This window comes from Branchiostoma belcheri, unplaced genomic scaffold, assembly GCF_001625305.1.
Source record: "Branchiostoma belcheri isolate BF01 breed outbred unplaced genomic scaffold, Haploidv18h27 scaffold31, whole genome shotgun sequence".
Lineage (NCBI taxonomy): Eukaryota > Metazoa > Chordata > Leptocardii > Amphioxiformes > Branchiostomatidae > Branchiostoma > Branchiostoma belcheri.
Window position 1 is genome coordinate 2,136,145 of NW_017803921.1, and position 13,570 is coordinate 2,149,714.

The 13,570-nt window shown below is 40.7% G+C and overlaps 1 protein-coding gene across 1 annotated transcript; it reads left to right on the forward strand.

Annotated features, from left to right (window-relative positions):
* The first annotated feature begins 275 nt into the window (after window positions 1-275).
* LOC109474647 (putative all-trans-retinol 13,14-reductase) lies at window positions 276-9,404 on the forward strand. The gene is made up of 12 exons (XM_019774994.1): window positions 276-682; window positions 2,301-2,483; window positions 3,138-3,271; window positions 3,636-3,743; window positions 3,978-4,176; window positions 4,536-4,733; window positions 5,031-5,150; window positions 5,294-5,413; window positions 7,875-8,006; window positions 8,170-8,336; window positions 8,552-8,711; window positions 9,118-9,404. Exons 1-12 carry the CDS (start codon window positions 475-477, stop codon window positions 9,264-9,266), a joined length of 1,878 nt encoding a protein of 625 aa, XP_019630553.1. The 5' UTR covers window positions 276-474; the 3' UTR covers window positions 9,267-9,404.
* Window positions 9,405-13,570: the final 4,166 nt, after the last annotated feature.

Below are 13,570 nucleotides of genomic sequence, written 5' to 3' on the forward strand. Positions count from 1 at the left end.
CTCTCTCTCTCTCTCTCTCTCTCTCTCTCTCTCTCTCTCTCTCTCTCTCTCTCTCTCTCTCTCTCTCTCTCTCTCCCTCTCTCCCGGGACGCCGGGAATCGAACCCGGGCAGACAGTTTACGACACCAGCGCGCTAATCCAAGGTCCGGACTCGTCAGACGAGTCAGCTGACAAGGATTTTTTGTTGTTAGCACTTAAAACACCAATTGTTACAGGTGACCGGACTTTTACAGATGACCGGAACATACAAACATACGGAGGGATAATATTGAAGGGAGCTTGAATAACTGATTTTGCGTGTACGACGGACAAGACAATTAAGTTTAAATTGTCGGTGATATTTACATGTGTGTAAAGACGTGTTGGGGTGGCTCAACGCTCCCGACGGGGGGTTACCTTCCACCCCCTGGGGATGACATTGACTAGTGCCGCTGCTGAATAAATCAATGCAGCGGTGACATCCTCGCAGAAAACATGGCGGTGGTTGGGAAGATCCTCGCAGCTCTAGCCGCTGCCGACGTCGGGACCTCGGCGTGGTTCGCGGCGGGCTTCCTCGGCGTTCTCACCGCCTACATCGTCTGGAAGTTCCGGAGCGAGAAAAGCCCATTTGCCGAGGACTGCGCCCGGCCGCCCGCCCCGCTAGTCACCGACCAAGGCGCACGGGATAAAGTCCTCAAACAAGGTAGGGATATTTAGCCTCTACCTGGCTTCATAATCGGGTGTAAAGAGTAGTAAAATAATATATTGGCCAAATAGACGGATACTAATACGCCTGGGGAGTTGGTCCGCAGAAGGAGTACAGTTTGCCGCTCTCTAGCCAATTTCTGCTCTTTATTTGCAGAATCTTCTAAAGCCTGGTGGAGGCTAGAGAAATGTGCGTCAATTCTGTCAATTCCTACCGTAGTCTAGATGCCACAGGAAGATAATATTTATCGTAACACAAGCGTTGTTATTATTTACGTAAACCCTTAAACATTTTTTCTTGTTTTCTTTAACAACACGATTTTTTTCAGAACAATAAATAAATGCTTTGTGCTGATGACAGATGTGGGCCTATGCTCATTTAGCATTAGAAAGGGGACGGTACATTGTTCACTACCGGTTCCCTTGGGGGACCGTACATTATATTTTATGAATGACCTTTGTCTGTTTCTCAAGTTACCTGGGATTTGATGTATTCCGAAAAGGCTATATTTTACAATAATTCAAATGATATATGGGGGTTAAATAGTAAATGCAAAAATGTCTTGATACTGTAAATATTGAAACATATTTGCTGTGGTTTTATTTTAGTGGTTTTTGTGGTGTCCTTGCCACCGCAAAATCATGACACCACAAAAATTATTAGCATTTCCTTTGTATCAATATATTACTACAGAATTGTTCCAGCAGTAAAATTTGAACATAATGTGAAAACCTGCTTCTTTGGATGCAAATCTGGGATGCAAATTAATGAATTTACGGTAGCTGACAGGCAAATTTTCCTAACTGCTCGTTTCTGGTCCAGAGAGATTTGAAACACAATAGAAGATTTAGTGTTTTTATCTAGAGTTGGGCAGATAGCTGAAGCATGCAGTCAGGAGGTCATACATTACAGACAAGAAATCAGCGAGTCTATTTCCGGCTGTCTGCTTGATTCAGTACATATGGGGCTGAAAAAATACGAAATCTGAAATTTTCTGACTTGAATCTAAAGGACAAATTAGGGCAAGAAATAACTGAAATATTGTTTGTGCTGATGAAAAAAATCAAGGGCTCGACAAGCTTAGTCAAAGCAAGGAGCGCAAAAGTATAATTTAGTTGAATTTCAGCTTACAAATAATCTTGTTGACACTCAGTCTTGAACAAAAACAAATTTATGCCCTTAATTAAGGTGGAGGTGGTTATAAGAGGAGGTCATTAAAAACTACCCTTAGGCCACACCAATTTAATTTCTTGGTTAACGGATTTTTCTACAAAAATAATGGAGCGGGCGGGCAAAAAAAATAAAAAAATAAAAACAGGCCTAGGCATACTATTATGGCCCAAAATGGTACGATAGGAGCCATGAAGTCAACACACCAGGCTGGTTCAAAATTTTAACAATGAATTTTGAATTTTAATGATACTACTGCATTGAAAGATGGAATGACTGTAACAAGTGGTAAGAAAAGGACTGTTTTCAACTGTTCAGGGCAAAATATGAACATTTTGCAGTTGATTCTGAATTTTTATTTTTATTTGCAAATCAGAAAAAAATGAAGCGGCGAATCCGTTAACCAAGAAATTAAATTGGTGTGGCCTTACTACCTCATTCACAGGATTTGCTGTTAAGAAAGTTCCGGAGAGCCTGGATGCCATCGTGATCGGTAGCGGGATCGGCGGGTTGGGGACGGCCGCCATCCTGGCGAAGGCGGGGAAGAAGGTTCTGGTTCTGGAGCAGCACGACCAGGCCGGCGGCTGCTGCCATACGTTCATCGACAAGGGCTTCGAGTTCGACGTCGGTAAGTATCATCATCATCAGACCTCCTCTTTAAGATTTGTGGCAAACAAAATCCCACAAAAGAACCTTCTTATGGGCCATTGTAAAGCTCTGGGACCCTCTAATAGGACATTGTTACTCTAAAGGACAGACATAAATTTTTAAATCTATGTCTTAAAAGACGTGTAAACTGCCACCAGGTATTCGACAGCATCCTTGAGACAGTGGCCAAGCTGAGACTGGGCATTGCATAGAAAATAAAAATTTAGCCTCCAGAACATGCCCTTCTAAATTACTGGTAGCTTCTGTTTCAATGAGTTTCTTTAGTGTTTGGACAACCAGTCCTTATCTCCATGTCCAGAGACTCCTGGCCACAAGTACATAGCAGGATGTAATCACCTTGGAAATTACATTTTGCTGCAGATGGGACTGCGGGAGAATGCACAAATATCGCTTCGGTCAATCGCAAGAGCTAGCCCTATAGCCTTTTGCTATTTCGGTAGCCCTGGCAATGATTTCATACAGCATTGATTCATACAAACAATTCAAATCCTTCCCATACCTTTCAGTGTGTACAGCAGTGCCTATCTTGTCTCATAGCCCTTGGGCCAAACATGCGTGCAAGCACCTTGTGTACTTTTCATCATGCTAACCACAAAGTGTAACATTTTTCCAGGCATCCACTACGTGGGTGAGGTCTGTAACCGTCTTCCTAACCAGGTGATCAGCGAGCAGATCACAGAGGGCCAGCTGCAGTGGGAGGAGATGGACGAGGAATACGACACCGTTGCGCTCGGAGCCTTCGACAAGGTGCGATCGCTTCTACCAGGCTTCAGAGGCGGCTGGAAAGAGTTTAAGAACTTCGCCAAATACACAGATAGTGTGCCGGGTAGTTGATCCGCTATAGTAGTACAGATTTCTACTCTTTCCTGCTCAATTGGAGTTTGCAAATTTTTAAGATATTAGATATTAACTAGAAGACAGTCAGAAATTTTGAACTCATCTCACTCTAGATGAATGGAATTTGACTGAAATGTAGGATTGTAAATGGGAAACCATTCCTTAGCATCCTGATCTATATTGACAATGACTCCAATTGGGATCTCTTCCCATAGAATCAGTGGTTCTGTCAGATTGCAATTAGTACCCTAACATATATACTACAATTCCACAGCCTCGATGGATTCCTATAAAGAAAGGCTACGAGCAGTTCAAGAAGAACCTTCTTCACCACTTCCCCGAGGAGGGTAAAGCCATCAACGAGTATGTTAGCAGACTGCAGGTAATTCACTCATTCATCTTGAACCTCAGTACAGTTCAGATATACTCTTCCACTGGCCGTGACAGAGAGCCCCTTTCACAAAGTTGTTTGTGGTTTTGTTTCTTTGCTTCTGAGAATTCATGTATTGTTTTCAAGAAGGTGGCTGAGCTACGGGTTTGTGTATCTGTTTGACCAGACAGAGTAGGTTGACAGTACATGGGCGGGGAGAATAAGTACTGGTCTCTTTCTTCCCAGTCTATCCAGCGAGGCGGTGTGGTGTATGTTGTGCTGAAGATCCTGCCCCTGTGGCTGGCTAAGTTCCTGGTGAAGTCTGGGCTGATCCACTGGTTCACCTGCTTCTTCAAACACGTCCGACCTCTGCGCAAGGTCACCCAGGAGCTGACCGACAACAAAGACCTGCAGTGTGTCATGTCCTACAGTTTTGGGGATTATGGTACGTGTTTATTTGTTTGTTTGTTTGTTTGTTTTGCATAACTGGTAAACCACCTTTAGGTTTAATGCACAACTATTAAGCAGTACATGTAATTTCAACTGATAACAAAGACCTGCAGTGTGTCATGTAAGACAATTTTGGAGATTATGGTATATTGTTTGTTTCACATAACTGGTAAACAGCCTTTACTCTTAACACCAGTTTTGTACTATATAAAGTACAAGCTGCATAGGATAGAACTCACACTGATCTTTTGGATACTTGCTCAAGGTGTGTATCACCTAAAACACAATGCCTCTGACTTACAATACTAATACTCTGCTATGTTTCATCTGAACATGTCTGCTTTTTTTCCCAAGGTGTACTGCCAGAGAAGGCTCCTTTTGCCATGCAAGCCATGGTCATGTCACACTTTATGGAGGGAGGGTACTACCCGAGGGGCGGAGCTAGTGAGATCGCCTTCCACATCATTCCTGTCATTCAGAAGGCAGGAGGGGCGGTGCTTGTCAGAGCTCCTGTCAATCAAATCTTGATTGGCAGCAATGGAGAAGCTTGTGGTGAGTGGTAAAGATCGCCAAACAGGGATTTTATTTTGCCATGTCTAAAAAAATATGTGTACTGTACTACCTAACTGCAGTAGGTTACTGTAAGTTTTAGTATTTTTGCAGGGACGTTTAGAAAATTAGCATTTCAGGATAGGCTGTTAGGAAGTGAGAGCTTTTTGTGCTGTGCTTAAGTGAAAAGATGAGAAATTGAAGTGATGATTTTGCTGAAAAGTGATGATTTTGCTGAAATAAAAGCGCTCATAAATATTTTATTTACAATAATCGATTCCCTGTCTGGTCTTCCCACAGGTGTGCGTGTGCACAAGAGCAGTGGGGATGTGGACATTCATGCACCAGTCGTCATCTCTGCAGTCGGCTTCACCAACACTTACAAATATCTGCTGCCCAGAGAGATAGTGATGAAGCATGGTAAGTTAAAATCCTTTTGACAAATATTATCAATGATGCATACAACAAAAAATAGCTACTCTGATCTGAGGAGCTTTCGAGATGCTCTTTGTCTCTTCGTCAAGTTTTACAGTTGACTGTTCATTTATTTCTTCTTTCTGCAGGACTGGATGACATCTTCCAACACGTTAAGCCCGGAGTTGGAGCTTTGAGTGTCTTCGTGGGCCTGAAGGGGACCAAGGAGGAGCTTGGTCTCAAAGCACAGAACACCTGGGCATTTATGGGTAAGACAAGCTCTCCCATTGGTTAACTAACTTTTGACTCAAACAGTGCCATTTCTGAAGGGCAGGGGTGGGAGAAATTTTTATCCCCTGTGACAGTGCCACCAAATATTTTCTGTGGATGATTTTGTCTTGAATAGTAGAGCTGAATTTTTTTCTTTATTGGGCCACACCGATTTAATTTTATGGATGACATCCGCGCGCGCATTGATTTTCGCCCGATCTCAAAAAAAAAAAAAAAAGATCACGTATTCCGAGGCTCTGGCCTGGCTTTAGGCCTGGGTAGTGCATGGTGGTGATAACTCTGGTTGACGGCAGCCAGGCTACCGAAGCTCCAGTACTCAAGAACTCAGTACATACGTACAGCAGTGTCGATTCATATATTCCGCAAAAATCCAGCATGTGTCGGCCTGTCGTATACGTCGCTATGTAATGCGCCAAATTCACAATACCAGGTTTGTATTCCTGTGGTTTTGTAGCATTTTTATTTTTGGCCGGATTTTTATTTTTTTCGCCCGCGCGCACTAGTTTGGGGGTCTTCAGAGGATGTCATCCATAAAATTAAATCGGTGTGGCCTTGCATAAGATACAATATCATTTGATAAGTGCTTTCGGTAAAACTAAAGTGTTGCAAAATTCTGCTGCAGTAGTAATGCAGCTGTTTGCCATATTTTTGCTTCCACTTCATGAAAATGTTTTTCAGTGTATACAGTACAAATTTTGAAGTATACTGGTAGTGCATCTATGTATTAGTTCATTAGCTGTTGTTTCCATAACAGCAAGATGGCATCTAACATGTTACATGTATTTTTATTGGAATATGCATTTTGTCATCCTTCTTCACTTTGAATAAGTAAACTTTTGTTGACATTATTAATGTCAACAAAAGTATATACTGGTAGAACATCTAAGTATCAATCTATCTAACATTAATTTTATAATCAGTACTCTTGCAGTACAGGTTTGCCTACAGTTGCATAACAGATTTATAATAACCCTTAGCTGATAACCAAATTTCAAACATAAATAGTAAATTGCGAGGTGTACAGTGCATGATCGATGATAACACTTGATTAAAGTGCCAAAACTGCAGCTTTTGGTGTCTCTTGCATTTGACTATTGCCCTGTTATGTTTGTTTTAATTTTTTGCTTCCATTTTCTTTCTTGCAAAAGACTTTTTCTCCTACTATACAGCAAAATCTTTCTGTGCCTAATATTGGAAATGCACTTTGAATTCACTATTAGTTGACTCACCATCAAGCAAAAAGGACCAGGGTGAGTTTACTGCAACATGTTGTTAACACATTCAGAAAACTAGACAAGTACTTCTTCTCTTCTTCTAAATCAGGTCTCTAGCAGCCCTTCCACTGGTCAGGCCCCTGAGAAGCTTTATGGCCAAAATCTTTAAGTCAGGAGAGTTGGGAACATTGTAATTCTGTCAATATGCAAACATGGTCCAAGTAACTGTCAGCTACCATGGTGTCAGAGGCTATGATGACTGGTTTCCATACTGACAGAGAATTCTGAAATTTTATTTTTGAACTGTGAGCAAGAATCCTGAGCTCCTATTGGACTGACAGAGTGATATCCCGAATTAAGAGACTCTTTTTGCACAACCAGGAGGTATATTCAGCTTGAAATAAACCTGGTTGTGTAAAAAGAGTCTCTTTATCCAGTGACTTACCGACCCGATGAAACTATTCACTAATCCTGACCCTTGTCTAAACAGTCTTGACTCCAGACTTAAAAGTGAATGGCCACAAACTGTGGGAAGGTCTCCCTGGACATTGAGAGTTACACAGACTTCTCTTAAAACTACAATCTGCACCCCTCTTATACTAACACCTAGCTCACTTTATTCCCAGAGCTATTGATAGTATAATAGAATAATACTAATAATATTCAGCACTCACCTCAATCATTGGAAATTAAAAATGGTTCTTAATAGTGATTATGAATAGGCAAACGTTTGTTAGTGAAGAACTGTACTATACAGCTCAAATGCACAGTGTGTTTTATCAAGAGTCTATCCATAACATGTTGCAATAACTTTTTCCACTTAATATTTATTGATAGAATCTTAATTACTTGGACACAATGCACTCCTATAGAACATTTGAAGGACTCTAATAGAACATTTCAAAATCTTTTTTTCTGGATCTATAAGATAGTTTGTAGAAGGGACTTTTTATGGTTTTACGTTTTGATATGATAAGAAGTTATGGAACAAATGGTTTGTAGATCCCGGGACAGACTAAAGTAAGTAGTCCTAGTAAGTATACACCATCCATTCCATCATACACCAGCGCCACCTAGCAGAGTGGATGGTATTTGCAGTTCACAATATTGTTACACGCACTGCCTTCCATCTTCAATCAGGGCCTGTTTGGCAAAGATTTAATTACATAAGCCACCAATCACAAATGAGTGCACTTTGATGTATGTATTTTTCCATTTTTTTAAGGGAATGACCTTGACGGGTACCTGAACGCGTTCATGTCCAAGGACAGGGAGTCGGCCGGCCAGGACGTTGTTCCGCTCATGTTCCTGTCCTTCCCATCAGCCAAGGACTCCACATGGAAACACCGCTTCCCAGGTAAGTCTGCAAACACTTGGTGTGTACTCATTTAAATGATTGTTGGCAGGGTAGCGGATCTTGGGGAGTGTGTTAAAGCTTAGCAAGGCTGGACTCCAGGCTAGATTTGGTTAGGGTCCATGACTTTATATTCATACAAATTTTTTTTGGCACCACCTTGCAGGCAAGTCCACATGTGTGATCATCACGTTCACGCCGTACGAGTGGTGGGAGCAGTGGAAGGACCAGCGGGTCATGAAGCGCGGGGAGGAGTATGAGGGACTGAAGGACGCCATCGCTCGACAGATGTGGAAACAAACCTGCCAGCTCTACCCACAGCTCAAGGACAGGGTCAGACATTTTATTTAATATGAAGATTTGCCACATTTGTAGAAGGATTGACATAACACTTTAATTAACAGGTGACTATCACTTCTTCAAGATGCCAAACCTAAGACCAGACTGTGAAGTTTGAACCACTCACGCTGGTAAGGACCACTGATACATTGTCACAAATGCTGGTTAGTGCTGTGCAACTGTTTTAACGTTGTTTTATTCCTCCGTAGCTGGAGTACATGGAAGTGGGAACCCCGATCACCAACAACTACTACATCGGCTGTGACCGAGGCGAGATCTACGGCCTGGACCACGAAGTGGAGCGCTTCTCCGCTGAACTGGCGCTGAAACTGAGACCAGAGACACCCATCCCGGGGCTCTACATGTCAGGTCAGGCAGTCTTCCATTGGTCCTTCATTCATTCCTTCCTTCCTATTTGCCTTTCTTCAAAGTTCCTTTTCTTCTTTCCTCTTTCATTTCTTGCCCTTCATTTCTTGCCTCCCAATTCAAATCCTACCCTCCTTCTTCCCTTCCGTTTTCAACCAATCTTCCCCTTGTTTTATCCCCTACCTATCCAATTACTGTCTTGGCTTTCTCAAGAAAACACAATTTTGCCCACTCCACCCAGGTGTCAAATGGGTTCCTGACTACTGTGGGGGATAATAATAACTGGTAGAAGGAGAGGGGTGGGCTCTGCCTTCCAATGCTTTACAGTGGATCAACATCCCACTTCCCCTATTGCTTCAAAAAGGGGCATGAGACTACCTTTACATTTACCTCAATGTTATCCCCCCAGGCCAGGATCTGGTTACCGGTGGTTATGCCGGAGCGCTCGCCGCAGGCGTCATTGCCGCGGGCGCCGTCCTGAAGCGGAGCATCTCGCTTTGGCTGGATCTGCTGCTGCTGGACGTCAGAAGCTATCTCACCAAGAAGAAAGACGTCTGAAAACATCCAGCAAGTCAGCTCTTTGTATAGCCTCTAACAGGCTTCAGAAGTGGCTGGAAAGAGTAGAAATCAGCTAGCCTCTACCAGGCTCCAGGCATGTCAGGAGACAGCTAGAAACACGAGAAATGGGCCAAAGAGAGATATAACATAACATGCCAGGGGAGTTGGTCCGCTGGATAGTACAGTTTGCCGCACCCGGCACACTGTACTCTCTAGCGGGCCAATACCCTTGGCATGTTATATCTCTATTTGGCCAATTTCTACTCTTTCCAGCTGCCTCCCAAAGCCTGATAGAGGCTAGAAATTGGCCCTAAAGACAGATAACATGCCAGGGGGGTTGGTCCACTAAGGGAGTACATTCTACTCTTTCCAGCTTCTTCTGAGGCCTTGAAGAAGCTACTAATTGTAGGCCTTAACTCTCAACAACATCTACACCAATCAGTGGCCATTTTATGGATAAGTATTGAATTTAAGCCATATCAGTAGATTTCATTGGTTCTCTCATTGCATCAAGTGAAACTGTCAACAACATTTGCACCAATGAGAGTCCATCTTACTGGGCCCTGTGGACAAGTATCAAATTTAAGCTGTATCAGTAGATTTCATTGGTTCTCTCAACAACATTTGCACCAATCAGAGTCCATCTTACTGGGTCCTGTGGACAAGTATCAAAATGAGATTATGTTTAGACTCCAAAATGTTTGTTTCTTTTTTTTATTGGCAACATTTCGGTAGCAGAACTGATGATGACCTGAACCGACCTGATTCAATTTGGGACCAAAATTTGGCCTTCCATGTTTCTGAAACAAAGTAAACTCCTGAACTGGCTAGTGTAATTAATAGGTCTAGTGATATGATATTTTGCTTGAAAGAGAAGCCATATTTAATGACAGTTAACTTTCAACCTTAATTACCTTAATTAAGAAGACTTTTCAGATAGCAGCTAAAAAGTAAGCAATGTCCTGTTGATTTTACAGGAGAAACAAATCACATCATTTTCTGAACCATGTCAGATTCTGAATTTTGAAACCCAGTCAGTTCAATTCAGTGCTTGAACGATTGATATAGCGGCTAAGCCATAAGAGAATGTAACAAATGTTGCGAGTAAAGTTTCCACAATGTGGAAAAAGCTAAAGGTGGCCAAACCTGGTAAAAATGACATTTGGTCTTTGTAAATTGCAATGTGTTATTTTATGCAAAAGAATAGAATGCTGAGCAACCTGGAAGGGTTTTTTTTAACAAATACAAGTTGTGAAACTTGTTATGAAAATGTGGAACTTATTTCATGTTTTATTGTCTTATATTTTAGTATCACTAGCAAGGATAATCAGACAATAAAAATGACAACTGCTTTTTAGGAGCCCATAGAATTCTTTTGTCAGAGGTTTTATATTAAACTTGTGAGATAATTTTGAAATGCAAGGCCACAAATGTGAAAAAAGGAACGATGCAGTTTCGAATGACATTGTGAGGTTTTACATGTATGTAGTACACAGCAAGAAACTAGCTAGAATATTGTTGGATTCGGAAAATGATGTCATTGACATTTAGAAGTTGACTGTCGGAATTATGATGTACATGTAAACATTAAGTGTCAAATTGTAAGATTTTAGGCTAGGGAAGTGACAATATGTTAGTGAATGAGAGTACTGTTAGTTCGACTTATATTTAACTGACACTATTGTATAAGCCATCTCATAGTTCAAAGTGTGCATGTGCAGCAGTGATGCATTGTGGGCTAGGGTCAAAGTTGAAGGTCCCTCAGTTGTAAACAATTCATTGTCTGGACACGTTCCGAACGTTTTCATGTAGTTGTTTGTTTACTTCTGAAGGATTTTGACCTCTGATCTTACCCTCAATTGTTTACCGCAGTGGAATTTGAAACTTGGTCCAGTGTCTTCCTTATTCTATTGCAAGAGTGGAGGAATAGGTTGTTTTAGACAATTGTGTGAAACAAAATAAATATAGTTGACATAATGAATATGACAGATAGGGTGATGCCATACTTCTGGTAGCAACTGTATACATGTAAATCTGTGGACATGTTGTGGATTTTGCAACTTCTTCAGTCTTCCTTACATTTGTATGGAAAATGTTCACTGCAACTTAATTTAATGCTTTTAAAATATTTTTAGCTATTTATTGTTAAAATTAACAATGAAAATGATTCTACATTATGTCTGCCAGTATTTATCATCAGGGTGCAATAAGCTTGCAAAAGAGATGTTTTTTATGAATCTATGATATTCAGGTTTATGACTGTTGCTATAATATTCATGTTTACAATTGTTGCTGCATCATATCTTCCAGCTTGGTGTGAAATTTTTATTCATTTATGAATGTTGCTGTAATTTTCATATTATTGTTGCTCTTAATGTCCAGCTTGGTGTGCAATTTTTGAGTGTTACTATAATATTCATATTTATAATTGTTGCTCAGTGTAACTCAATTTCCAGCTTAGTGTGCAATTTGTTCATTTATTTATTATCTATCTATTTATCATCATTATTATTATCAATTGCTTCAAGGCTATGCATATACAGGTTGACATTGCCATTAAGCCATTTTATGAATGGTGCTATTATTTATGATACTTTTTGTGATAGTATTTGTAATTGTCACTCAGTGTAACATACAGCTTGGTGTGCAATTTTTATTTATCATTTATTTATTTATTTATTTATTGTCCTTTTTATTATCAATGGCTTCTCCTTTTATTATCAATGGCTTCAGCCTTCAAGGCTATGCTTATACATGTAGTTTGATATTGCAATTAAGCCATATAGATTAAGATTTGAAAATTGTTGCTCCAGTGTGACTTAACTTCCCTCTTGGTGTGCATTTTTGTTTGTTTATTCAATATTTATTTATTTATTATTTTTATCAATTACTTTAAGGCTATGCATATACCTGTTGATATTGCCATTAAGCCATATTCATTAAGATTTGAGGCATGTAACATAGTGGAGTGTAACATGTATAATGGGCATGATCTAGGTCGGACATAGTTGATCATTGATGTTTCGTAACAATTTAGGGGCTGTTTCAAAAGTTCTGTGTTTGGGGGAGGATAAATATTTGATCTAGGGGTACAAACATCATTGTGAACAGCTAACTAAATGTTGAGGGGAAGGGCAAAAAAAAGCTTTTGCAGAGTTTGGGAAAGAGTTGATTTGGATACAAAGCAACAATGTTGCTGGGGAAATCCCCATCATTCCAGTTAAAGGAAAGTTTTGAAACAGCCCAAATAATTGTGGGTAGTAATGTTAGGTAAATGAGCTACATTAAAGTTGGAGGACGTTCTGTAAGTATGGTTTACATGACACTTGTGCAATATCTTATGACAAGTAGACGAATCATTACTTGCAGGTCTCTCTTGTCATGTGGAAAAAAAGAAACACAGTTTTCCTCAGTGACTGGTTGTACATGTGTTGTTACTTCCAGGTATGGAAGTATTGTTTTGGGTGGCTGAGTCATGGGGTTGTGTGTGTGTGTTTGTCCAAGTAGCAAGTGTACTAGTGACGGTTATCAAATTGTATGAAGAAATGAAACGGAACACAAATGGGGTTGTTTATGAAACACCGCTTAGTTACATCAATGACATCATGATATTGAAATCGATCCTAGCTATGGACAAACGAACTCGCAGCCACTTGTTACCTTGTGAGTTAACAACCGTCCAGTCTCGAGTCTTTAGCACTTAAGACTGAGGGTCTGAACAATGGTTTTTAAAAAGTCGAAAAGCCGTCTGGCGCTTTTGTTTTTCACGGTTTACTACGCAGAGAAAAGCGTCAGAAATGTACTTAGAGGACTGCATGCAGGTCAATGACACTTGAACTAAATTTACATGGACTAATTTTAGCTGTGGAGTATGAAACTGCAAAGGGTTACACGGACAGGCTGTCTGGAAAATATCCTGTTCAATATAAAAAAAAATGCTTGTAGGTAGTCTCCACCAGACCTTCCTATTGGGGGGACTGGGATGGTAGAATATTCGGCAAACTGGCCAAGAGAGTGGGTCCACCGTTAGGGTTTCATTTAACCCTCAGAAGGCAAATGAACTCAATGGTACCCAAAATCCCCTGGCCAATTATTCTCCCTATTTAGATTTTTCTTTTTTGAACCCGCGGCGTAGGTCTGGTGGGCACCAGTTGTTGTTAGTAGTATAATATTTTTATGCGTAAAAGGGCGCTGACCGTATTTTGAACTTTGGAAAGGTAAAAACTGGTCAACGACAACATAGGGATGGTGCCTGATCTAAAATAAACACTCACATGCGCAACGCAACAGTTTTGTCGTTAGAT